The sequence below is a fragment of the Scomber scombrus genome, chromosome 7 (genome assembly GCF_963691925.1).
Source record: "Scomber scombrus chromosome 7, fScoSco1.1, whole genome shotgun sequence".
Classification (NCBI taxonomy): domain Eukaryota; kingdom Metazoa; phylum Chordata; class Actinopteri; order Scombriformes; family Scombridae; genus Scomber; species Scomber scombrus.
This window is the reverse complement of record NC_084976.1, coordinates 29,482,609-29,509,285: the sequence shown is the minus strand read 5'-3', so window position 1 is coordinate 29,509,285 and position 26,677 is coordinate 29,482,609. Positions and strand designations below refer to the sequence as shown.

Genomic DNA, 26,677 nt, shown 5'->3' with positions numbered 1-26,677 from the left:
ATAATGACACATATTTTTAAGCAGTCTCTCATGGAAGACATTTAAAGTGTTACACTCTTCTGAACACAAGTCAATTTACAGAAGTAGTTGTGTAAATTTAAAAAAAAGAGCTTAAAAAGAAGAAGTTAAAACCCTGCCAACGTTCTCATCTCCACACAGATCTGCTGTTGATAATTGCTCATAGGATCATTATTGTTATACTAAAGGAATCACATTTAATAAGTATTTGTGGGCCATCTTGATATTTGTCATACAGTGTAACACCAATATTTTATATTAAAATACAATAACTTGTCTCTTTTGACTCATGAAGAAAAAAACAACTATTAAAAAGATGAAGTAAAATATGTTTTTAAACATTTTTTCAGTGCAAGGCAGTAAATATTTGTTAATAAACTATTTTTTTCTGGGTAGTTATATATTTCTGACAGTTCAAACATAAATATAGAACCATATGATTATGATAAATGGATATAAACCTCCACACGTATCTGTACAAACTGCTGTGAGAGCCGGTGGGTGTGAATGTCAATATTGTTGCTCTCAGAAATGTAGAGACATTGTCAGACACACACACACACACTCACCTGCAGTGAACCACAATAGGTGTGTGTAAGGGCCTCTGGTGGAGGTAGTGTCCATGAACCTCCTGGATGAACCGCAGCAGGTTGCTCTTGCTGTCAGGAAGCCCCCTGATGAGAAATATAAAGAAATGATGAGACCTCAGGCTGAGATAACTTGATTTTATAAAAGGTTATAATAATTAATCCCTACATGACAATCAACAAACTAATTAAAAGAAAAGACGTACAGCTCTGGCCAGGAGGTGAACTGGAGGTGGACGACGGTGCGCTTCAGGCTTTGGTCTCGGTACTGCAGGCTGATCATGCGCTCCACGTGTGTCGGTGTTGTCTTCTGCGTGGTTAGGCTGAGCGTGATTGGTCCCTGAGAGACCTGCTGGCCGCGCTCCGTCGGGAAGTAGCGCAGAACCTTTCCCTGGGGAGAGATCGAGAAGACGGCGTTAAATGCACAAAAGAGAAACAACAGAGCAGGTGAAGGATGAGAAAATAACATGAATGTACGGGTGTGTATCTAAAGCAGGGGTGTAATATATATATATATATATTAAATCTTTACTATAATAAACCATCTATTTACTGTCAAAAATGAGCAGTTTTTCATTTTTTTTACTCAGATTATTTTGCACAGAAGCAGCTAAAAGCTGTCTAATGTATTGTTTTGAATTATATTCTGGTCAGGGTGGAAAATCTTCTGCAATGTTCATACTTTGCAAAATTAGGCCGTATGTTTGACACCCCTGACCTTTAGGCTCTGTGTTAGAAAGACTGCAAAAGAACTTGAAATGTAAGATGTAAGAACACAAAACATTCTTTCTATAGAGTCAAACAGATAAATAAATGCTTATAAATGTCTCAATCCCCCATATAAAGAATGTAATCATTTAATTATAAACTCCGTACCTTATCCAGCTCCTGCTCTGAAACCAGCATGACTATCAGTGACACCTTCTGCTCGTACACCATCAGCCAGAAGTCCGCCGCTGTGCCGGTGAGTGGAGCCTGCGTGGCGATAAGGCGAGGGCAGTACGGTGACAGGTCTTCCACGTAGCTAGCGTTGATGTAGTCATCTTTGCCCGACTGCAGCACCACGCGGTTGAGGTCATAGGGCATGACGTCCTGGTGGCGGTTTTTCATGGTGTAGCAGCGGGCGATGGCGATGGACAACTGCCGGGCGTCCTTCTCCTGCTGGTCCTGGAGCTCTTTCCAGCGGGCGTCCAGCACCGACAGGCCGCCCTCGCTCTCTGAAGGGTGCTCGAGGGATTCCACTTGGGATCTGTAGCGTTCCAGTTCACCGTAAAGATGGGCGACGCGTTCCGGAGCTTGGTAAGGGTCACCCTGAATCAGGAGAAGACCCTGGGAGCTCTTCTTTCGGCGCTCCCCGTCCTGTGGGTCAGCTTTGGTGGGTTGGAGGACATTGGTGGGGGCTTTCGTACCTCCAGTTTGGCTTTCTGGACTAGAGGAGAGGAGGTCGTCTGTGCTTGAGTTCTGGCGCTGGAACAGTGACGTGGAGGGAGAGACGGCAGAGGGAGAGGGAAGGGTTGGTGGAACTGTGCTTCCAGGGGTCGGGGTCGGTGTGGGTCTCTGCTGGGGGTTCAAACCCAAAGAAGTAGGGCCTGGGGAGGGGGATGGTGAGGGGGAAGGCGAAGGGGAAGGAGGGACAGGTGGTTGAGCTGCTGAAGGACCTCCAGGAGAGGGTTGGATCATGTGAGGAGACGGGGGAACGTGTGGACCATGTGGGCCCATGGCAGTGGGTTGCTGTGGGGCACTTGGGGGTACATTAGCTCCTGGAGCTGAGGGGTACATAGGAGAAGGCTGTGGATGGGTCATGGGAAGAGGAGCCTGAGGTTGTTGGGGAGCCGCAGGCTGTGGTGCCAGGGGCTGCTGAGGCATCATCGGAGCCCCTCCAGGGTAGCATACTCCCCCAGGGTAAGGGGGCTGCACCTGGGGTTGTCCGGGCATCCGTATGGGATGCTGGGGCATGTTTGGTATAGGAGGTTGTCCAGGGTGGGGGTGGGGGTGGGGGTGATGCTGTGGGGGTAGTGTACTGGTGGGCATTTGAGGCATAGGCCCCCTTGGCAGGTGGACCTGAGGACCAGGAACCACATGAGGTTGTGAGGCAGGAGGCATCTGTGGGCGCATGTTGGGGTGAATGGGCTGGCTCGTAGGGGGGATATAATTCTGTGAGACTGGGGGCATTGGCTGACTTGTGGGGGGCATCTGTGCTCTGGGTCCACCTGGTATCTGCATCTGTGGATGGGGTGGAATCTGTTGGGTATTGTGGGGCATTGACATTTGTTGCTGTTGGGGTAACATGTGTTGGTGAGGGACACCAGGGGGCATCTGTTGGCCGGGATGGGGCAGGTAGGGTTGAGATGAAGGGGGTGCTTGATGGGAAGGTGTGGGTATTTGTGGATGTGCAGTTTGAGGTGGTCTTGGCATGGAGCCTGGCATCATCTGAGGGTGCTGCTGGGGTACATAGCCCTGTGGAGTCTGGTAGCCTTGGGGTATCTGAGGCCGGGGCTGATAGCCATTTTGTTGATGTGGATGCAGCTGACCTGGGAAAGCCTGCTGGTACTGGGGAGGAACACCGGGCTGCGGGGGCATATATCCATGAGGGTATGCTTGCTGGTTCGGGAGAGGAGGGTGAGGGCCAGGAATAGCCCTGGGACCAGGCTGGTACCCATGAGGCAATGGGGGCTGTGCATACTGCTGTGGCTGCTTCTGTTGCTGCGGTTGGGGGGCAGGAGGTTGGCCTGGGCCTTGCATGGGCATCCCTGGTTGGGGAATAAACTGGGGGTAGCCCCCCATCTGTGGCGGTACATTGTAGCCAGTTGAGGCTGCTGGTTGGACTTGGTGGTGTGGTGTAGAGGCGTAGCTGGGGATCGGGGCCTGGATGCTGTCTACAGTGGTGGTAGAGGGCCGGACTGGTGCAGGGGCAACAGGGCCAGGTTGTGGGGTGTGTGGCCTGTAGCCTGAATGGGGTGGCATTTGTGGAGGCATTTGTGGAGCCATCTGAGGGTGGGGTCCACGTGGAATATGACCCTGTGGTCCTATACCCCCAGAAGTAGGAAACTGAGCAATCCTCGCCAGGAGTTCTGGAGGTGGCAGGTTGGCGGGGAAGCGATGAAGACCAGCAGCTGGAGCACCATGCCAAGGCAGAGAACCACTGCCGCCCAGGTTAGCACCAGGGGGCAGGAAGGCTTCAGGGCCAGGCAGACGAGCTGCAGCGGTGGGGTGGGAAGGAATGTCAGGTGGGAGGCTGCGAAGCTCGTCTGGTAGGTCGCCACCCAGGGCTAAGATGGCTGCGCTAAGCTGGGCCAGCTCTGGATCCTCCATGCTGGAGTTGGCAGAGTCGACATCTGCTGCCTTTGGCTTCAAGGAGGGTTTAGCTGCTGTCGGTCTTGCTGGAGGCTTTTTCTGGGCGTCTCTGAAGAGGAAACAAACAACAGAAAGCAGGGATTGAAGCAAGATAGCAGAAAGAAGTCAGTGAAAAAGTTTGTCCCTTCTTTTATGAGGCCTTACTTTTTCATTAACTTTTTTATGTTTATTAAACGTCTAAATGTAATATTTATACTATTAGTTTGACAGCAAACACCCAACAAAACATGTATATTTGGTACACAGTATGGTCTAACACTCACTAAGTGGTAAAGTCTGATGTCAGAGGGTTTCTCAGCTTACTGGAAAGTGCAAAACATTGGACATAAAACACTGCCCAGATGCTTAGATCGTTCTTTCTTGGGAAATACCTGAAAGGCCAGTAATACTATATATGCTGTTCCTTCTCTGTCACTTATTGTCATTTGTCTCATGCATGCATATGACCCAGGCCTGCACTAAATGTGTATTTAAGAAAGAACTCAGAGCTCAGAGCCTTTGTCACAGTAACTCACTCAAATTAGAGGTTTGTCGAAGTCAGATTTTTAATCAAGATGCTGCACATGTAGAATAATAAAGTCAGTTTCAATGTCCTTACTTTTCCAGAATGGGCTTCCTCCCCTCTGCCCTGGTCTGGCAGAGGGTCTTCGATCTTTCCAGCAGATGTGACGCTTTGGCCTCCAGGTCATCGTAGAACTCCTTCCCCTCCTGAGACTTCTTCATCAGGTCCTCGTAGGCTTCGTATGACCCCACCAGTCCCTGGACGGTGCCGTTCCACTGCTGCTCGGTCTGGCTCAGACCTTTACGAACCGATGCGTACTGGACGTTGGCCTCGGTCAGGGCCTTCAGGATGTTCTCCTGAGCTGCCAGGTTCTGGTCTATGTACACCTTCACCTGCTCGTACTTCTTCAGCTGCTCCTCAAAGATACGCTGGAAGGACACAAGTTAGTTAAAGGTTACATATATATATATATCGCTACATATAATACTTCATAAAGACTATTGACAATGCAACTTTTGTGTGTGTTTTTTGGTGATTTATTGTTGTTTTCTTATCTTTAAAAATGTCCAGACTGGGTTTAGCTAATTCTATTTTTCCATTGGCAAATTTCTAAGCATGCAGACTCATCCATGAATCATTTTAAAAACAAATAGTTACAATCTGACCAACATACCTTCATTTCGGCCCTGTCTGTGGTGACGAGGATGGAGGTGATGTCGTCCTGCTGGATGAGATCGCGGAGCTGTTTCTCTAAAGATCCTCTCTGTTCTCTCATCTCCTGAACCTTCCCCAGGATCCGCTTCATACACTGCAACCCTGCTACTTCATCTGCATATACACAAAACAACAATATTATACTTTATAAGAAATGGACGTAACATCCGTGACGTCACTCATTGGTTTGTGGTCTGCTGCTCGGAAGCCAATAGTTTCGGATCTGAGCAGCGCCATCTTGAAAATTTCAGGTGCATGCCGGGTAAAATAAAAACGTGGATTCTACTTATATGGGCATCAGGAGGAGCATGAGGCGCCCTCCTGAACCTTTGAACCAATCAACCTGTCAATCACGACGTAGCCACGCCCTAATGCATACCCTGCTTTATCGTCACATATAAAATCAGGGAGGCCAAAATGTCCCAAATGAACATCATACTGCATTGAAGAAGGCTTTAAACTAGCGATTGAGACCATAAACACTTTTTTTGAAAACGTTTACTGAGGTTAGAAATCAAGTGAGAAGTTGGTGAATTCTCCATTGACTTGTATAGAGACAGAAGTCCTTTTGACACCAAAACGGTCGCCCCCTGGTGGCCTTTTGATAGAATGCAGTTTTAAGTTACTTCCGCGTTGGCCTCATTTCAGAGGACCGGAACTCCCCGCCTGTGTTACACACATTTCAAGACAAGACAATCTTAACACTTTTGAACTGCATGCATACAAACCACCATCAAACACAGCCTCACCTTCGCTGAGCTGGGGCCGAGGCAAAGCATCCCTCAGACTTTCCAGCGGCCCTCCCAGCAGTCGCAGGTTGCTGATGTGCAGGTTCATGGCTCGGTGAAGCTCTGTGTTGGTGAAACTGGCCTTCTCGTGGGCCTCCATGTATTTCTCCAGGTCCCTGCGGATCTCGGCCAGAGCCTGGGACTGCGCAGCTGGGTGCACCTCACCTGCAGCAGGGCCGCAGACTTCCTGGAGGGATTGTTCGCCGGCCTCGTCTAACTCGAGGACGTCTCTAATCTCTTTCAGCGAGGACTCCACGTCGGTGAAGACGCCTGAGAGCACTACAGAGGCGAGGAATGAGAGAGATGTTATTTATTTACACAGAAACACACAGTGAAGTCCCACATAGAAAATGTCAAGGAAACAAAAAACATGATAAAAAACAAGACTTGAGAAACAAAGAAAGTAAAATTGTCGAATTCATACCTGCATACTTGTGCAAAGAAGTGTAACAATAGGAATGTGGATGTGAGGGCATCTAACCAAAACATTTAAAAGGTTTTTGTGAAGCTTTATTGGTATTTTATTCAATAATTTACAATTAAAAAAGTAGAATAACCTTTGCATTAATCATAGGATCTGTTCTTCTAAAGCTCAGACACATATACTGAGAATTTACATCCCTCAATGTTAAAAACTCATAATAATTTTAACATCCTTATTATGAAAATGTAAGGTAATGATTCATGCAATTGGAAGATTAAATGTAATGTTAAAAGTAATTTTTCAAAGCAGTCAAGGTTTTTCCCCCAGGTGACTTATTTTATAGTGAATTTCTTTTAGCGAATTAGAAACAATTACAGTAAGTCATAAATCATGATTTTTTTTTTATTAAAAGCAAGTTGTACAAACAGTGATCGGGTATTTCTTCACTATCTATCCTCTGCTCTCTCAAAGTAAAACAATAGAATTGTGTGTGTGTGTGGGTGTGTGTGTGTGTGTGTGTGTGTGTGTGTGTCTCTGTGCATTTCCTGCTGACCCTGCATGGACTGGATGAGGCTCTTGACAGTGTCGGGTCGAACGCTGAGGGCAGCACACTTCTCCATCAGGACCGGGGGGATGTGACTGTACATGTCCAGGTTGTCTACAGACTCAGGCTCCAAACCCAGAGAGTCCATGAACTGTCTGTAAGAGGAGGAAGAAGAAAGAAGAAAGAAAAAGAAAAGGAAAATATAACTGTTATTGTATGTTTTGTGGTGTTGAATAACAATGAAAGCTTCAAGATGATGGATTCTGGCAGTTCTTGTTTATTCAAAATTCAAGATTCAAGACAACTTTATTAATCCCTTGGAGGGCAATTCATTTGACAGCTCGCACCACAACATACTCGTACACATAAATAACAAGATAAAACACAGAAGTAAGAAGAAGAGTTGGCAGCTGTGTGCAAAAGTGCAAGAATCAATGTGCAAAGTCAGCAGGTCCTATAGTAAAAAAGTAAAAAAGTAAAAAAGCACCACAGTATCCAGCTGCACACTGCAATAACGAAACCGATACAACTGGACCTAATAAAGATTTGTTCAGCAGTCGGACAGCAGAGGGGATAAAAGACTTGGAAAGTTGGTTACCCTTACAAGCGGTTGGGCATAGCGACGCCCTGAAGGCAATAATGAAAATTCACTTCTTAAGATTTGCCCGGAAGAATTGAAAATGTTGTGTGACTTCCTCATGACCTGTAGTTCCCATAAGGAACTTAGGTCTCTCTGCTTAAGTCCAATGATCTTGGAGCAGGTTTCACGATACTGTTGAGACTGTTTCTGTCCTTGAGTGACAGATTGTTGAACCAACAGATAAAAGAGTAAGTTAAAAGGCTTTCAATAAATGACTGCATGACAGAAAAGGAGTTCAACATCCGAAGGAGATGAATCCTCTGCTGTCCTCGTTTAACCAACACTTCAGTATTTGCATCCCATTTAAGCTGGTTGTCAAAAACAGTGCCAAGATATTTGTAGGAGATGACAGTTTCAATCTTCTCTCCATCTATGACACTTTCAGTGAAGGCCTTCTTGTTGAACATTACACATGCAATAATTTATTCAATCACACAATTTATAACATACTGTGCAAATATATTACGCGTTTCCATTATTTCAAAACACTGGATTTTCAGATTCTGTTATCATTTTTATCATAATGAATTTATGGCATTATTATAATCTTTCGCCGGTACAAAGTGCATAATTAGCAGCTGACTTATTTATTTTAGTGCACAGTGAAGCAGAAACACATGATACTCACTCTAGTGTTTCATTCTTGCTTTCAATCTTAATCATGACGTCTCTCAGCAGCTTCGCCTTCTCCTCACTGAATAAAAAACAGAAAGAGAGAAAGAGAGACGTAACCATCAACACAGACTCTCCTTCTATATATATATACTGACTGAACACAGTGATTTATACTCATACCTGTACAGAGAAGAGGCTTCATGGGCGGCCATGGGCACCAGCTTGGCAAACAGGTCCGGTCCAGTGACAGACGGGTCAGTGGGGTTGACCGGCAGAGCTTTCACCAGTGGAGCACCTGGAAAGGCAGAGTGTGTGTTTTTACTAGCAGATAAAATAAATATAATCATCAGCAAAGGGTCTGTTTAAAATTCAGTAGCTACTTCACCTTAAACATCCCTTACATGCTCATTCATCTTAGAAGAACTGGTTTAGAGTATTTTGCACCTCTTGACGTTGAAATCTTGTCATGAACTGTAAATCAAGGTGTCTTTCATACACCTTGGAGATTTAAAAAACGTTATTATCTGATATTTTTCTGACTTTTTTCTTTGTTGACTGTGGCTGTCTGGTCTTATTTGTGCTGTTTCTGTTTGCTGAATGTGTGCTTGTGTGATTATGAATGTTGTTTGTTCTCAGGTCTCTCTTGAAAACAAGATCTCAATCCAAATAATACTTCCTGATTAAATGAAGATTTAAATAAGGGAGTTTTTTTCCCTTTAAAGGAAAACCCTTTAAATCATTTAAAGCATATTTGGGATTTACACATTCTTGATTAGACTATCAATAGCAGTCTACATTGATTTTAAAACATTTAAACCTGCTACAAAAGAGATTATATTACTAATTTGATATTTTAATAGCAGTACTGTTAATTAAATGTGGCTTCAAATACAGGAAGTGGCTGCAATCAGAGGCTCCGAATCTCTCGAATCACCAAATACACTTAAAAGTTCACTCACTTATAACGTTCAGCATGTCACAATAAACACAGGTGATCCCAGTTTTAATCTAACAGGAACTCACACAACCAGATGCTATTCATAGCTCTCTGCATACCCACATCCAGCTAAATCCAACTATATGCAAAAACCTGCTTTGCATGAACAAAGTGATGAAATCAGTCCGTTAATGCAGGAAACTGAACATACTGAACGTCCCTGTTACCTTTGACAGAGGCCAGAGTTTCCAGAGAAGGAACCGTCTCATGATAGATGAAGTCATTGTCCTTTTTAGCAGAATTAAACCTGAAAGTTCAAAGGAAAACATTTTTTACTCATTTCCTTCAGGGTTGGATCATCAGTGAAACTATGTGAAAATGTCAAACTGTGACAACATCAGATTCATTTCTCACTTTCCACCGATAACATCCATGGTGAACTTCAAAGCCTCTTGCACGCTGTCAGGTTGACCCTGTTTATACCAAGACGAGACAGAGGAGAGACGGACAAACACATGAAGACAGTTTACAGCGGCACTTATTATAATTATATTAAATTGTGTTGCTGAAGAGTAAATCCATCTTTACCTTGGCCAGTTTGATGGCTTCACTGAGTTTGTCCAGGGAGCTCTGGAGGTATGCCAACTGTTGGTCAAAGAAAATTTAATTAAGAGAGAAAAATAAATGTCAGAAAAAAGGTTAAAAACATATTTGTATTTCAGGCATTTAGCTGATGGAGAAGCAACTTAGTATAACAGTAAATACAATATTTAAACCAGTTTGTGTGATTATTGTGGCCCAAAATTACTGATAAAATTGAGCTAAAATGTTTCATTTGTGATAAATTGTTATTATAATATTTAAAACTGCAAGCTTTTAATAGGAGTCAGGAAAAGTAAAACTGAGTTTAGTGATCTTTTGGGATCTAAAGAAAGCCTGTTTGTGAGCATTTGTGTCAGCAGCTGTTTGCCTGTGAAGTATGTCTGAATTTAGTCTAACAGGTAACCTTAGTTCCTTTAACATGCCATGTAGCACTGTTAACTAGTAAGTTTAGGTCAACTGCAGAACCTTGTTGAGGACGATATACAGTGTAGGGATAAAAGCTAAAAAACAAGGTCCTTCCCAACATAGCTATAAGAAAGATTGTGATATGATTGTTTAATTGGGGCTTACTTTTTAGTTGATATTGGCTTTAAAAAGTAATTCTGAGTTGAGCTAGTTATACTGAAAACAGAGTTGAAAAGGCTTATTTTGTCCAGTTTTGCAGATAAATTATGAGGATTTGAAATTGTTGTATTTTTTGGCTAATCTTGAGTAAACTGTTTAAATCTGTGATAATTCTGCACAAATTCATGCAAGGACTTAACTCCTCTCTGCAAATATGCAGCAAACACCAGCATCAACAGTACAGATCAAAGCTGCATGACAAAAAAAGTCTTCTTTGTAAAGCTTTGGTCCTACCCGCTCTCCAAACTTCTGCTGCTCCTCGGCCTGTTTTCCCATATGGAGCTGTAGAGAGAGAAAGCAAATGAGACAAAGAACAATGGTGTGTGTGTGTGTGTGTGTGTGTGTGTGTGTGTGTGTGTGTGTGTGTGTGTGTGTGTGTGTGTGTGTGTGCGTGTGCGTGTGTGCGTGTATCTATAAACATGCTCGTACACATATTAACACAACAACACACAACACACTCTCCGTTCCTTCCTCCCATTTGACTCACATGAGCGATAGAAGCAAAGTAGTAGATCTTCATCTGAACCAGTTTCTTCCAGTCCTTCTGAATCTTTCCGAGCATTGAGGCCGTCTCCGAGTTCTCCAGAGCCCTGCAGGCCTCTTTATAGTAATCCACCACCTGCAGCACCACATGCAGAGATATTAACCCCTCATATCTTTAAAAACGTGTGATATTAAAATTGAATTCAAAGCTAACCTGAGCGCTGATGCGAGCAACCAGGAAGCTTTTCCTGTTGTCCAGCATGGATTTCTCCAGAAGACACTCCTGAGCCTGACCCTGCAAGACACACACACACACACACAGATTAATGAGACATTTTTATAGTGTGTATTTGTGTATGTGTGTGTATATGCATGTGTGTGTAAACCTACCAGCATAAGGTTGATGTTGAGGTTCAGGATCTGGTGGCTCATGTCCACGCTGAAGTTATGACTAAAATGATCTCTCAGGTAGGAGAACGCTCCGGCCGAGCACTGGAAGTGTGTGCACGATACTTTCATACCCTGGACGGAGAACAGCGAGTCGGTGAGATTTGGATGGTGTGTGTGCGGTACATGTGTGTGTCTGTTGTGAGTGCATGTTAGTGTGTCTTACCTCCTCAGATACTCTGTTATCCATGGCTCCCAACATGGAGTGCAGGGCGCCTATAGAAAATTAAATACATCCAATGAGGTTTGGAGATTAATTAATCTTTCAGTTTCCTTTCATTGATAAGCTTCCCTTTACTTCTAATTTATGTATCACAAGAGAAAAGAGGAAATCTAATCTAAATCTGAAAGATCTCATTTTTTTTCTTTCAGGCTTTTTAAAGGTGAATTAATTCATGCTAGCAAATTTAACTGCTGACTCGACAAGTTTTTTTTTTTTAAGTATAAATGATTCACTCACCAAGATTATAGAGGATGCAGGCTTGCTCATAACTGATGTCGTCATGGGTGACCGTTTTTCCAGAGAAGATCTCAGTCCTGAACAGTAATGAAGGAGAAATATATATATATTACAGAGAAAAAAACATTAAAACACGAGTTAAATGAGGTTTAAATGAGATGAGATCTATTTGAAAAATGACACAACTACAAAGTAAGACACACTAGTTACAGGCTATGTTACAAATCATGTGCTAGATTAAATGTCTTAAGGTAAATATTAATGTGCTTATTTTATAGTGTTTCATGCTGCTGTAGTGAAGGACGACGTTAATCCACATTAGAGAAGGAAGACGTGACCGGGTGATTTTTTTAATAACAATAACAGGAAGATATTCTCCAATCTGCTGCAAGAAAACCAGAAATGAAACACTGCTCTGACACAATCCTAACAAGAGGACTGATCGTGAGATATTTCACTGGATTGCAAGATTCAGTGAGTGAACATATTTATCCAGAGCAAACTAAACAAAGCCAAATAAGCTCCAGATAATCTCTATAAACAGTTATCTGGATATGAATACAGAGTCTGTAACTAAGGGGGCAAGATGTTGGTACTGGCAGCGTTCTGGTTTCCCTTTGTAGTCCGAGAAGTATTGACCAATCATGTTTGAGCAGGATTTCATTGCATGCAGGTAAACAATGCACTGGCTGAAATAGAACAGAATCCATAAACTCCATAAACTCATACTATAATAATAATACATTAAATATGTAAGGTATAAAAATATAAGTGCATATCAGTACCTGTGTGCATGTTGTGTATTGACCCATCGATTAATAATAATAATATAATAATAATAATGAACTTTATTGCAGACACAGGTCCATATAACACAACATACAGTAAAAAAAATAATAATAATAATATAAAAAGAGAGAAAAAAATATGCATATTATAAAATATATAAAGCTATTGCACCAATGCCGTCTTAGACGTGTGACTTGTCCGATTATCCGATTATCACCTGGCAACAATTTAGGTTTATTTCTTATATTTATCTGCTTTCATTTGCACATATCTGTTTGTTAATCAGTCTGTAAACCATCGGGCAGCACACAGAAGAGAAAGTGTTGGCCTTGGATATCAATTATCTGTTATCTGGATATCTGCTTGCTACACTGGAAACCTCCAAATATTAGCCATGGCCCCCCCGAGGCTAAATCCTCCTCAGGTATATAGCCGATGGTTTCTGAGACTGAGCTCTAGAGAAGTACTGGCTGCAGGACTGCTTCCATTTATTCTGTGTGTGTGTGTGTGTGTGTGTGTGTGTGTGTGTGTGTGTGTGTGTGTGTGTGTGTGTGTGTGTGTGTGTGTGTGTGTGTGTGTTTTACCATGAGATGGGCACGGCAGCCTCCTGGCCCGTTCCCATGGGTACGCGGCTCTGGAGGTAATGCAGCTGGCCAAAGTACTTCCTCAGTGTGCTGCAACCTTCGAAATCTCTCGTCACATTCACCGCACCCTGCGGAGCACACACACACACACACACACACACACACACACACACACACACTGAGTTTCTTTTGTGTTTAACCAGCTGTTTTGAGGTGTTTTTTTTACCTCTGCTTTGCAACAGAATCACAGCTATGCAAACAGTAAAATGACTCAGCTCATCATATAATCCTTCCTTGAAAAATAAGAAAGTTTGGGCGCTCTGTGTTTAGAATTGATCTTTTTTTTTAGGTGTGTCACTTTTGACTTGAACTGGGATCAGAGTATATGGATGGATGTGCAACGTGGCAACCGAACACCAGCACTAAAGATATCACTCAGCTGTTAGATTGAGTATCAGACTCTACTCATCTACCCATTAGGAAGCCCCTCAGGATATTAACAGCCTGAAGAAAGACCACACACACACACACCCATGTTAACATCCTCATCACTGATTATTTTAACTGTATCATATTTCATAGCTGGTTCTGTTGTTGTGAAGCACTGGACGCAGCTTTGAGTGGATGGGATGGGAGTAGGGGTGTGACGAGATCTCGTACAGTCAGAAGTAGGAGATGAGGAAAGGAGCAGCGGTAAGTTAACCTCAGGTCTCTACACTGAGAGCCTGAGGTAGGAGGAGCAGCCTAATGATGCAAACAGTAAAATGAGTCACACTACCAAATTATAACTTGTGTATTTATATGATACAGGATTTGTGCAATTTACTTTTATTTCTGTGTTTTTTTATTAGCAATATGTTATAATTTGTGATAATTGGATTCTTTATTTAATTTATTTTTATATATTAGAATTGTTTCTATTCTTTACAATTTACTTTTTAGTATCTATGATTGTATTTAACTTTTGTATTTATGGTTTATTTCCATAAATACCAAAATTATAATTATCCATCTATAAGATATCTATTTATCGGGAAACCTTCATTACAAGCTGATTAGTTCAAACATTTCAATTCAATTTCCATTTTTTTGAATTTTAAATAAAAGAACAGTCATGTATTTCCTCATTGAAGTTTTCTTAAAAATATAGTTAATATCTCATCTAGTCTCGATCTCGTGAGCTGAGTGTATCATCACACCCCTAGATGGGAGTTAACCATGTGTGGCTATTACCAGGCGGGGAGCTCCGGTCCTCTGAAATGATGCCAACGCGGAAGTAACTTAAAACTGCATTATATCAAAAGGCCACCAGGGGGCGACGGTTTTGGTGTCAAAAGGACTTCCGTCTCTATACAAGTCAATGGAGAATTCACCAACTTCTCACTTGATTTCTAACCTCAGTAAACCTTTTCTAAATGTGTTTATGGTCTCAATCGCTAGTTTAAAGCCTTCTTCAATGCAGTATGATGTTCATTTGGGACATTTTGGCCTCCCTGATTTTATATTTGACGATAAAGCAGGGTATGCATTAGGGCGTGGCTACGTCGTGATTGACAGGTTGATTGGTTCACAGGTTCAGGAGGGCGCCTCATGCTCCTCCTGATGCCCATATAAGTAGAATCCATGTTTTTATTTTTCCCAGCATGCACCTGACATTTTCAAGATGGCGCTGCTCAGATCCGATACTATTGGCTTCCAAGCAGCAGTCCATAAACCAATGGGTGACGTCACGGATGTTACGTCCATTTTATATACAGTCTATGGCTATTACAGAGAAAGAGATTTATTTCACTCCATTAAAGGATAAATAACTGTGTTTGTGATTTGTTAGATTTAAGCTTTCACAACTTACCTACCTACTAATTTACCTAAACATCAAGTAGCCACTAGTAACGGAGAAGTGGAAACACACCGTGACGTTCTTAACAACGCTCTGTTTCCACTGAGCGAGTTAGGAAAGCAGCACGTCTGTCACACTGCATCTGTGGAGGCTCGGTGCTGCTGTGCACTAGAGCTGCTCTGCCAGCGTTCACAACACGACACAAAGTGCAAGTCACAAGAAAACAGACTCGACACTTCGGGTTGCAGCTACGTGCTTGAAGAAGGAAAAGACACTGTGAGACCAGTAATGAGGTTGATGTTGTGCAGACGGATTCTTAAAGGTGGTTAAATGTGTTTCATGTTGCTTTCTGATTAAATTTAATAATCATAATAATCAGTATTAGCAGAAATAATACATGTATAACTAATAGATTTAATGATAGTTTCCAATAGCAGGGCCATGAAACTGGTAATGCATCCACTGCTGGAAAATGATTGATATTTTTAGCTCTTCATCTTTGACACCATGAATGCTTTGAGTCAATTAAATCATTCTGGCTCTCAAGCAAGGAAGTGTTTCCCTTTGTTAAATAATATAAAATATATAATTTAATATATCTGTACAGACTAGCTTTCATGTGATGTGATGTTTTTTATTTTATACCTTTTTATTTTTATATTTTATAATCCTTTTCATTATCTTTTAACCATTTTCATCATATCTATATTATTATTATTATTATTAGTATTAGTATTATTATCATAGCAGCACAGGTACTACTAGAAATGAACACTATAATGTATAATCATTCATATTTTTTGATTAAGTTTTAGAATAAAATGTATAGATTATTTCTTTTTCCTTTCCTTCCTTTTTCCTCCACATGACTAAATCACTTCCTTGGTGTCATTTATCTAATAATAATAATAATAATAATAATAATAATATATTTTATTTAAGGCGCCTTTCAGGGCACTCAAGATCGCCTTACACAACAACGATTTAAAAGGGCAAAGGGACAAATGTAAGTGCAATAAAAAAAAAACATGAATAAAATCAGAAAACTGCAGGGTGGATGACACATTAAAGTATGAAAGTTTGAAGAGGAGGGTTTTTAGACGGGATTTGAAGATGGATAGAGAGTTAATGTTCCTGATGTCGGGGGCGGGGAGGGGGGGGGGGGGGGGGGGGGAGTTCCAGAGGCGGGGGGGAAGAGCGGCTGAAGGCTCTGGACCCCATGGTGGAGAGACGGGCAGATGGAACAGTGAGGGAGTGATGATGTGGAGGACACTCTGACACCAACTAATACTTTTATTCTCTGTTTCCTTTATTGTGCAGAAAAACAGTGGTTTCTGAAGTAAATGAAGAAAGAGGGGAAAAGATATTGCTGTGAAACTCTATTACCAGTGATGCTTTTTTTAAATATTTATTAGAACGTTTTGTGTTTATTTGTTTCTTCTTTTTGCACATTATTGAACTTTGAGGAGCTTTGATTGTTTAATCTAGCAATGCAACATCTGAAACTCTTTAAGCCTATTAAACTGTTTATATTATAACACATTTTAAGAACTAACACATTTTTATAGGTTTAATTTTAGTATCAAACATCATTTATACATTATATCTTTTCCTTTCCTTTTCCTCCACATGACACCAACTAATACTTTTATTTCTCCTTTTTCTTTATTGTGCAGAAAAACTGTGGTTTCTGAAGTAAATGAAGAAAAAATGCAAAATGAAAATGACCATCAAAATCTAAAAACCTCTTATTAGACTCTCTTATCACCATAATAACTAATATCAGTGTCATTGCAGCTCCTTCTGTCCGTCCCATCAATACATTTCAACTCATTAAGAGCAGAGAAACAAGCCATCAGGCCTGCAGTCAGGAGTCAGAGCAGATTAAAGGAAACATCCCTGCTGGGTCACACGGCTCCTACCTGTCGCAGCGCCTCCAGTTTCTTCAGCTGCTCGTTGTAGTTGTCTGGATTTTCTCCGTAGTTCTTCAAGATAAACTAGAGGAGAGAGAGAAGAGTTTATACACACAGAAATATGAGTATAATACCTGAGAAACCAAAACTCAAAAGCTCTGTAAAGCACATATATATGGAAGCAGGATAACAGCTAATTAATCATTATACTAATCTTTGCTCCTAAACTAATGAGATTACATTCTCAAACTCTCCCGTCGTGCTTTGCCAAGACTTTCCCCCCTTCTGTCCCCACGGCGACCGAGTCACCTTAATAAGCAGCAAGCTACTTAACTGGCGGGTCAGGAGGTGAACAAACCCTGCAGACGTACTCAATCTTTTAACCAGTGCTTCTGTTGTCTTGTTTATAATGAAATCACAACAGCGGGACGGACACAAAGACGTACGATGACACAAGAAGAAATAAGAAACAACGCCATTGTTTTGTTTCTGATTCCACTCGGGGTAAATATGTGCAAATGTCTCCTTCAATCTGCGGTAAATAGAGGAAATTAACGCTAATTTAGAAATAGCTTTAAGTAATAATCTGAGTAGAAAAAGGGAGACAACGTAAACCTCTCACATGTTACAGTTTTATAACTTTATAATAATGTTTAGGCAAGGCACATTTAACACGTAGGGGCAACTCAATGTGCTTTAATATAAAAACTAACATTTAATAGTAGCAATTGGAAGCATAAAAAACATACAATTAAAAAAATAACATAAAACCCAATAATAGTGAAAATTAGAACCATTAAAACATACAATTAAAAACAAGAAAACCCAATTATAATGAAAATAAATTAAAATAAAAGAGTGAAAGAAGAAGAAAAAGCTAGACTAAAATAGAGCATATAGTACTGTTTTATTGTTTTAATGAAAATCTCTTTATTAACCCTTTCATGCATGAATTATAATAACCTCAGTCAGGATCTTTTGTGTGTTTTTATTTTTCTTTAGACATAAAATAAATATCATAAACGTCATTCTTTACCTATAACATAACATCCTTTTCTAATGCTGTTAAAGTAATGTATTAACATTTTTAACATATTGTATTTCTCTTAAATGCAATGAAATAACGTTGAAGCTTCCTCCTGACATCTCGAGGCACTTTACCTCTATAAAATATAAAGACGTTTTTTGGGGGGGTTTTTTTCATGTAACTTAATCTTATTCTTCTTAACCTTTTTTATCTTTTTTAAAATTTTAATATATTATTGTTGTGTGTAAGGAGAACCTGAACCTCCGTGTTTTAGATAGATAGATAAATAGATAGATAGATAGATAGATAGATAGATAGATAGATAGATAGATAGATAGATAGATGGATGGATGGATGGATGGATGGATAGAAAAACAGCAAGGTCTGAGGCTGAGGCTGTGTGATAAAGTGCAAAAAAATAAATAAATAAAATAAGCAAAATAAAAATAAAAATAAAAATAAAAATAAAAATAAAAATAAAAATAAAAATAAAAATAATAGTAAAAATAAAAATAAAAATAAAAATAAAAATAAAAATAATAGTAAAAATAAAAATAAAATAAAAATAAAAATAAAAATAAAAATAAAAATAAAAATAAAAATAAAAATAAAAATAAAAATAAAAATAAAAATAAAAATAAAAATAAAAATATAGTGCAGTATACAATTTAAAGTGAATTTAGTGAATTTAGTCCAGGCTGTGGGGGTCCTTTTATTGCCATTACTATTATTATTATTTACTCTGCATACGACAATAAACTTCTTTGAATCTTGAATCTTTATTAACGAAAACTGCATTTTACAATTATAATAACATCAAATCAACTAATTTACAACCAAAAAATTACTGCAGATGAAGCAAAATCTATGAATATAAGAAGAAGACAGCTTTTATTATGCATGAAAGGGTTAAAATACAAACATAAAATACAGGAAATATTTACACAAAATGTTTAAAAAAAACACAATTTTCTGAATTAAATAGCTTCTACAGGCACAAATCAGTATTCAATTTGACCTCCTGTGACACTAAGCACATCTTCAACTCTTTTATTTTCAGTTTTTAACACATTTCCTGTATTTATCTAGTTGTATTTTAATAAAGAGACAAAGAGAAATAATCATATACGGTCAATCTAATGGTTGCCTAAGACTTATGCACATGTCCTGTATGTCTCAGTTCTTCATTAAAAGGGTTTCCAGTTAGCCAAGAGGTCAAAGATCTGTTATTTTATCTTCTTCAGGGAGGAGCGAGAAAATGGGTCATCAGATAAAAGATGAAACGGACGGAGAATGTGAATCATTAATTGTGCTTTTAAGTTTTATAATCTGATTTTTAAATTATATTTTATATGCCTTAAGATGATCTGATAGTGAGTGTTGTGTGACTGTATATATATCATGTTGTTATATCATTGAGCACACAGAGAATAGACTCTAACCCCCCCCCCCCAAGGACGGACTATAAAAGCTCTGAATGAAGTCATAACCTCCACCTCTCCTCCTGTTCCTGTGTATTATGTCATTTTTATGTTATCGTCACATTAGTGTGGTATAAGATATGTTGCCTCTATTAAAAAAAAGGTATAAAAATGCTCAATTGAATGTTTTATTTGATAAAGAGAAGTGATAGATTCTTGCTTTCTCTGGTCATTAATATCATTCATACTCATTTTTATCATCTCTAATCAAAGTATTGACCAATCATGCTACTAACAGGGTGTTGCCTGTTTAATGGTTAACAGGTGGAACTTGATGACTGCTTTTCTTTTTCTTTTCCTGTGATGTTACTACAAGAATAATTTGTAAATAAAATGTATATATCCCTGCTTCATGTTACCACAATGTAAAAAATACTGAAGTAAAAGTCCTGCGTTTAACCCTAACATACTATTCAGGGTTGAATCTGACCCAATTTTACATTTTATAGCTTTAAAAACACACAATACTCATTTTCTTATAGCCAGACTTTTCCTAATGTGACCCACAGTATACTAAAATGTCTCTTTTTTTTACATTTTTGTGCACATTTTTATGAATGTAAATGTAGAAATTTAACCTGTGTTTAAACAAATTCAAAAACCAGCATTAAAACACGTTGTTTTTATTCATCATAATGTATAAAATGTTCTCCTGGAACATAAAAAAGTGATTGTGAATGTCCATAAGATTAATCAAATATTTATTAATGACTGATGGGAGAATTAATTAATGTGAATTAGTGTAGAGACTAATTATGAGTCAGAATATGAAGAGTATTAAAGGGTTAAAAACCTATTTAAATAAAAGTATAGTATGTATTTCCAGCTAAATTCATGACAAGTCACGCTGTTGATTTCTTTCCCCCTTTTTTAGGAAGTGGTGAAAGAAGTACTCAGATCTTTAACCTGAGTAAAAGTATTAAAACCACAATGTAAAAAATACTGAAGTTAAAGTCCTGCGTTTAACCCTAACATACTATTCAGGGTTGAATCTGACCCAATTTTACAATTTAGAGCTTTAAAAACACACAATACTCATTTTCTTATAGCCAGACTTTTCCTAATGTGACCCACAGTATACTAAAATGTCTCTTTTTTTAAATTTTTGTGCACATTTTTATGAATGTAAATGTAGAAATTTAACCTGTGTTTAAACAAATTCAAAAACCAGCATTAAAACATGTTGTTTTTATTCATCATAATGTATAAAATGTTCTCCTGGAACATAAAAAAGTGATTGTGAATATCCATAAGATTAATCAAATATGTATTTATGACAAAAATGTAAATAAAATGCATCTTTTTTTGAATATTTTGTGCAGCTGATACACATTTTTTTTAATATATAAGTATAGAAATTTAACCTGTGTTAAAAAATAGGGGCTGGGTGATATGGACAAAATCAAATATCACGATATTTTAGACCAAATACCTCGATATTGATATTACAACAATATTATAGAGATGGCTATTGATGCTTTAACACAAATATTTACACTAAATAATCATCAGTAATGTGGATATAATGACAAAGTGGGTAAAAGGTAAATAAAAGAACAGCTAGAACAGTCTGGTAAGGTCATAAAATTACATATTTTACTGTAATGAAACATTTAAAACCAGGAAAATTCAGATTCAAAAACTCAGATGACATATCGCGATATTACGATATCCAAAATCGAAGACGATATCTAGCCTCATATCACGATATCGATATAATTTCAATATACAAACCCTTTCCAAAAAATTTGGGCTGATTTCTTCACAATATTCTAATTTTTTTAATTCCTGTTTTCGTGGGTTTTATGAGCTAGAATCCCCAAATTATGTAAAAAAATAAACAAATAAATACTTGAAATCGTTTGAATTGTGGGCCATGAATCTATAATCTATGAAAGTTTAACTTTTTGAAAGGAATTATGGAAATTAAACTACTTTTCCATGATATTCTAATTTTTTGGAAAGGGTCTGTATTGCCCAGTACTAGTTAAAAGAAATTCAAAAATCAGCATTAAAACATGTTGATTTATTCATCATATTCTATAAAATGTTCTCCTGGACCATAAAATAGGGATTATCAATGTCTTTTTTTCCCTATAAGATGAATCAAATATGTATTAATGACTGATGGGAGAATTAATGAATGTGAATTGGTGTAGAGATTAATTATGAGTCAGAATATGAGCAGTATTAAAGGGTTAAAAACCTATTTAAATAAAAGTATAATAAGTATTTCCAGCTAAATATACATAAATTCTCTGTGACTGACATCTTATTGGAGCTGGTCCTGCTTTAAAAAGGGTCACAAGATAAAAGTAAAGAGGCTTTGAGATGATCGATCGAGCAGGAAAGAAAGAAAAGAAACATAGTCGCTGCTACATGTTCACACAGAGACATTTAGAGAGGTTGGATATTTGGAGAGTTTCACCTCAAATATTTATTTGAAACCATGTGAGGGGAAATTTGGAGAGGAAATGTCTCTTTAGTGGAAGAGCAAACAACTCAGATATTTAAAACATTCACAAGGAGACTCTAATACATACTGGTTTGGGGTTTTTTTTTAAAGGGCTAAAAGCTAAAAAAGTGTGTGAACTTCTGGTTTAATCTGTAATTAATTAGCAACTAAAGATATAAATGATGACATAAATCAGAAATCTAAATATCCAGCTGCGAGCTCGTTCATGTGGATCAACGTCAGAACCATGAATGAAGTTAACATGAATCATGATATGAGCTGAAACTGTGGGAAACGGCTGCATTAGGGACGCCAAAAAGTCACATTCAACTAAAGTGAAATGTAAATAACAGCCTGTCATCAATCATACAACAGAAGAAGAAGACGTAGAAACACTAGAAATGATATTAAAATATTTAAAGTAGGTTAAGGTTTAACCCTTACATACTGTTCAGGGTCAAATTTGACCAATTATTTACATTTTAAGGCTTTAAAAACACCCAATAAACATGTATTTTAGCCAGACTTTTCCTAATGTGACCCACAGTAAACAATAATGGAAATAAAATGCATCTTTTTTAAATCATTGTGCAGCTGATAAACATTTTTAAATATGCAAATGTACAAGTTTGGACTGTGCTTATTAAAATAAATCAGCGTTCAAACATGTTATATTCATCATATTCTATAACATGTTCTATGTTTATGGTGTAGAGGCTAATTATGAGCCAGAATATGAACAGGATGTAAGGGTTAAAATATATATAATAATGTCAGTATTATTATATATGACTGAAGTATAGATTGAGTTTATTTGGATGATGAAGAAACCATCTGAATATGTTGTATAAAAAGAAACTTAAGACTGTTTCTGCTACCGAAGCAAACAGTGGACATATCTGACCCAAATGATGCATTTATAATTATAACAGTAATTCATCCTTTAAAATCCATTATTCTTCTAATTATAGACAATTTCAGGTTTTTATTACCAGTTATGGTCACAGAGTTGTGTCATGTTATTGTGAGCTTTAGTGATGAATCAGAGTGTAAAATCATCCACACTGTCAGGTATCACACCGAGGATAAAAAATCTACTTTGCATAATTTAAAAGCAGCTAAAATCATCATTATTTAATGTTATAAACGATGTGTTTGTTTGTTAGAAGCTCTGTTTTAAATCCAGAGAGGAAATAGAAAGCCTGGATCAATAACAGGTTTCTACTGTTGCCATCGACCCTCTGAAGTCTCGTACAACATAAGTTACCATGACGATGTACCGCGGTTACCTCACCGACCCCAAATCCTGCCCCGCTGTAAAAAGCCCCCGCTGGACTACTGTGATTCATTATTTATTCGTCTAAATGATGCAGCAGCTGCCGCTCTACTGTTGATGCTGCAAGACTTCTAACAAACACCTGACGTAAGGAAACACATCTGTCCAGTGGTGGTGGAGTCGTTATAGAAGAATTTGATTTGATATTCTGTTGGTTACTTTTTAAATTTTGCATGATTTGGCTCCGATTTTACACTTCAGATCTCTTAACTCCTATATTATGTTGTTAAAAGTTACACAGTCCAGGTTAAAACACACAGAGGGGGGGTCAGGCTTTTACTGTTTTACTGTCAACGCAACACATCTGTGCAGACTGACATTTGGATATTAACATTTTATCATGTTTATATTGTACTTTTTTTTTATTGTTTTATCTTTATATAGAAAAACCTTGTAACTCTTGTTTTCAAAGGTGCTATAGAAAAAAAATTGATATTATAATTATTAGCAGTATTATTATGATCATTAAAGATGTCAAATAATCTGCATATTGCACATTTATATACACGGTCGCCCATAAAGTTGGAATAATTTAGTTTTCAGCCACATTCCTCTTTTTATTTTCTATTTATACACATCAGTAATCACCTTTGACCAGGTGCAATGAGATTGATCAATACAATTTTGAGAATATATACACTTTATCTATCAAGAATACATCACAATTTCACAATCATTTCATGGAAAGAAGTAAAAAATATTTTATTCCAACTTTATGGGCGACCGTATATATTGCAAATTTAAATATATTGCACATTTTTTAACAGATATTGTTTACTGTCTATAGTATTGTATTTCATTTTATTTATTTTATTACTTTCACCCTTACTGTACTGCTGTGTCAATTTGACTTTCTCCCAAATGGGATCAATAAATATATATCTGATCTTATCTTAGCGGAGTAAAAAGTAGAATATTTCCCTCTGAAATGTAGTGAAGTGGAAATATAAAGAAGCATAACATGAAAAATACTCAAGTGAAGTATAAGAACCATAACATTGTACTGAAGTCCACTGCTTGGGTAAATATATTTGGTTACTTTCCACCACTGTTGGCAGCAGGTAACCTTTGTTATAAATATATATTATATATAAATATTTTACAACCTATAACCAAACACACCAGGATGACTAAAGGTTGTAATAAAAAAGAATTGCTCTATACTCAATTAGTAAGAGCGGAAATTGGAATAATGTAATTATCTTTTAATAAAGCAGCTTATACTTAATGAACCATCTGCAAAAGGCTTTAAAATTAAATTCTTTATGTCACTACAGCTGTTCAAAGGCCTTATTTCTGACATTGTTTTAATTAAACATTATATTTTCCAACAGTAAACTTAAATAAGGGAAAGATATGATAGTAATAAATCATAACAATCCACTCAGAGGTGTTTTTAATAAAGCACATGTCCTTTTTTTTGATAGATTGATTAGATTAGATATTGAAGTTTGGTATAGATAGTCAGCTCTGAAAAGTTTGTTGTTTTTGTGCATAATAATCTGTGAATTTGTAAATATAAACATTACAAAAAACAGTAATAGTATAGTAAAAGTCATATTTAAAGGATTAAAACACTACATTTTCCCAAAGTAGACTAAAATAAGGGAATGATATGATAGTAATAAATCATCACAATCCACTCAGAGGTGTTTTTAATAAAGCACATGTCTTTTTTTTGCAGTAGTAGTAGTTGTTGTTGTTGCACCTGGTTCATGTGACAATGAGATCACTGTTTATTATTTTCATGTCGACAGTCAGTTTCTGGGCCGTTAAGGAGGCAGCCAGGCTCGGCTACTTTATTAGCTCTGTTGTGCCTCTGTTTATACACGATTTTTAAGTTTAAAATCATGTCTAATTATGATTTTAAGCTTTTTAAGGTAGCAGTTTTATCTCTTAACAAGAAGCTAGTGTTAGTAAACAAAGGCGGTGGTCAAGAAGAGAGAGAGAGAGGAGGAGGGAGGAGAGGTGGAGAGAGAGAGCTAGCTAGCTAGGAGGTAAAGACAGTAAAAGCTTAGTTAATTTAAATGTCAGGTTATGAGGTTTATACTGTTTTGTTTGTTTTGACTTTCCACTCCAGCCCTGTTGCTTCTTTTCCTCCTAACAACAACCCTTTCTTAAAGCTCACCTACCTGTCTAACGGCCGGGCTGAACTGAAAGTCCCCAGCCTCCTTCAGATCCAGCCAGATCATCGGCATCCTCGGCACCGCCTCCATCCTCTTTTTACTAACCGGCTCCACACGGTGCTGTCAGCCGCTTAAAAAATGTTTAAAACCCACCGTCGGTAAGTTTTTGTAGCAGGATTTCCCCTTAAAAAAGAGAGAGAGAGCGTCCTTCCTTCCTCCACCAAACAACTGTGTCATGTATCCATTTAACACTCCAAACCGGAAGCTGGGAGAGCACGTAACGCGTAAAGTACGTAAGCTCCCTGTTACGTTCGCCGCGTTGGTTTATGGGAAATGTAGTTAGATTTGTATAATTTGTAGTTTTTTCTTCTTCTTCTTCTTTTTCCGGTTTTATAGCAGGTGGTAAATAGTGTTAAGGTGCTTTACCGCCTCCTAAAATGTTGGAGTGTGAACCAAAGTTGTCTAACCCCTTTATTAAAGGGTGCTGATTGTAAAATTACAGTTTTATAGGTGATATATTTTAAGTATTTAGCTCACTTTTCTCACATTTAGCTCATTTTCTTTCATTTAAGACAGAAATGAGTTAGTTAGCCCACGTATAAATGTTAAAAATGTGTATACATAAAAAATAAAAAATAAATGTTAAATTTAGACATTTAGATTTCCATATACACATTATAAACATTTACATATAACATGTTGTTTTACACAAGTTTCTGTCTTAAATGAAAACCAACAAACAATAGTGTCAAATATTTTTACACAATTTAATTGTTAAGTTTGACACTGAGTTGAGCTACTGTATGAGTATGTAAATATATTTAATTTCAGAAGTGTAACTGCTGGACACAATATGTCTCCTACTTCACTATAAAGTCTTTTGTGAGTGTTTTGTGCACTGGAGCCTTCAAGTTTCTACATCACACTGGAAAACAGTCTTCTAGTGTCAAACTCTGCACATACTACTACACCATTCTGCACAGTGAAGCTCAAACATCCAACTGAGGGAATAAGAGATTGTAATGTAATAGTGTAATAGTGGGTAATCAACCCATTGTCCCCACAGGGAACTTCATATATAATCAGGTCCCTAAACCCAACAAACAACAACAAACAGCCTGTAAAGTCTTTATTTAGCGCTTACGACCAACATGATTGCTGAATCAAGCTCAAGGACGGCAAATTATCTTTTCACAATGGAATGAAAAACACTGAAAAATGAATGTGTTCCTAAACATTTGGATAATGAGGCTGCATACAGATGCTTTCATTGTGACCACAGAATGAGGCTGTTTGATTAATTATCTTTTACACTGGTCATGCATGACAGTCCACACCAAATGTCTAGTCATATTTTCTGGAGTAAAAGTCATTTTTATAATGCAT

The 26,677-nt window shown here is 38.1% G+C and overlaps 1 protein-coding gene across 1 annotated transcript in view; it reads right to left on the bottom strand.

Moving 5' to 3' along the window:
- Positions 1-25,511, bottom strand: part of ptpn23a (protein tyrosine phosphatase, non-receptor type 23, a) — a 29,142-nt gene extending 3,631 nt beyond the window's left edge. Inside the window, exons 1-21 of the mRNA XM_062422522.1 lie at positions 25,298-25,511; positions 16,876-16,950; positions 13,114-13,241; positions 11,741-11,817; positions 11,447-11,496; positions 11,224-11,355; positions 11,048-11,128; positions 10,838-10,969; positions 10,585-10,632; positions 9,712-9,768; positions 9,538-9,596; positions 9,351-9,430; positions 8,367-8,481; positions 8,200-8,265; positions 6,941-7,086; positions 5,925-6,242; positions 5,135-5,289; positions 4,558-4,889; positions 1,482-4,008; positions 812-996; positions 588-692 (exon numbers count right to left, since the gene is read on the bottom strand). Of these exons, the coding sequence (XP_062278506.1) occupies positions 588-692; positions 812-996; positions 1,482-4,008; positions 4,558-4,889; positions 5,135-5,289; positions 5,925-6,242; positions 6,941-7,086; positions 8,200-8,265; positions 8,367-8,481; positions 9,351-9,430; positions 9,538-9,596; positions 9,712-9,768; positions 10,585-10,632; positions 10,838-10,969; positions 11,048-11,128; positions 11,224-11,355; positions 11,447-11,496; positions 11,741-11,817; positions 13,114-13,241; positions 16,876-16,950; positions 25,298-25,381 (4,952 nt within the window). The 5' untranslated portion in view covers positions 25,382-25,511. The remainder of the gene's footprint in view (positions 1-587; positions 693-811; positions 997-1,481; positions 4,009-4,557; positions 4,890-5,134; positions 5,290-5,924; positions 6,243-6,940; positions 7,087-8,199; positions 8,266-8,366; positions 8,482-9,350; positions 9,431-9,537; positions 9,597-9,711; positions 9,769-10,584; positions 10,633-10,837; positions 10,970-11,047; positions 11,129-11,223; positions 11,356-11,446; positions 11,497-11,740; positions 11,818-13,113; positions 13,242-16,875; positions 16,951-25,297) is intronic.
- Positions 25,512-26,677: the final 1,166 nt, after the last annotated feature.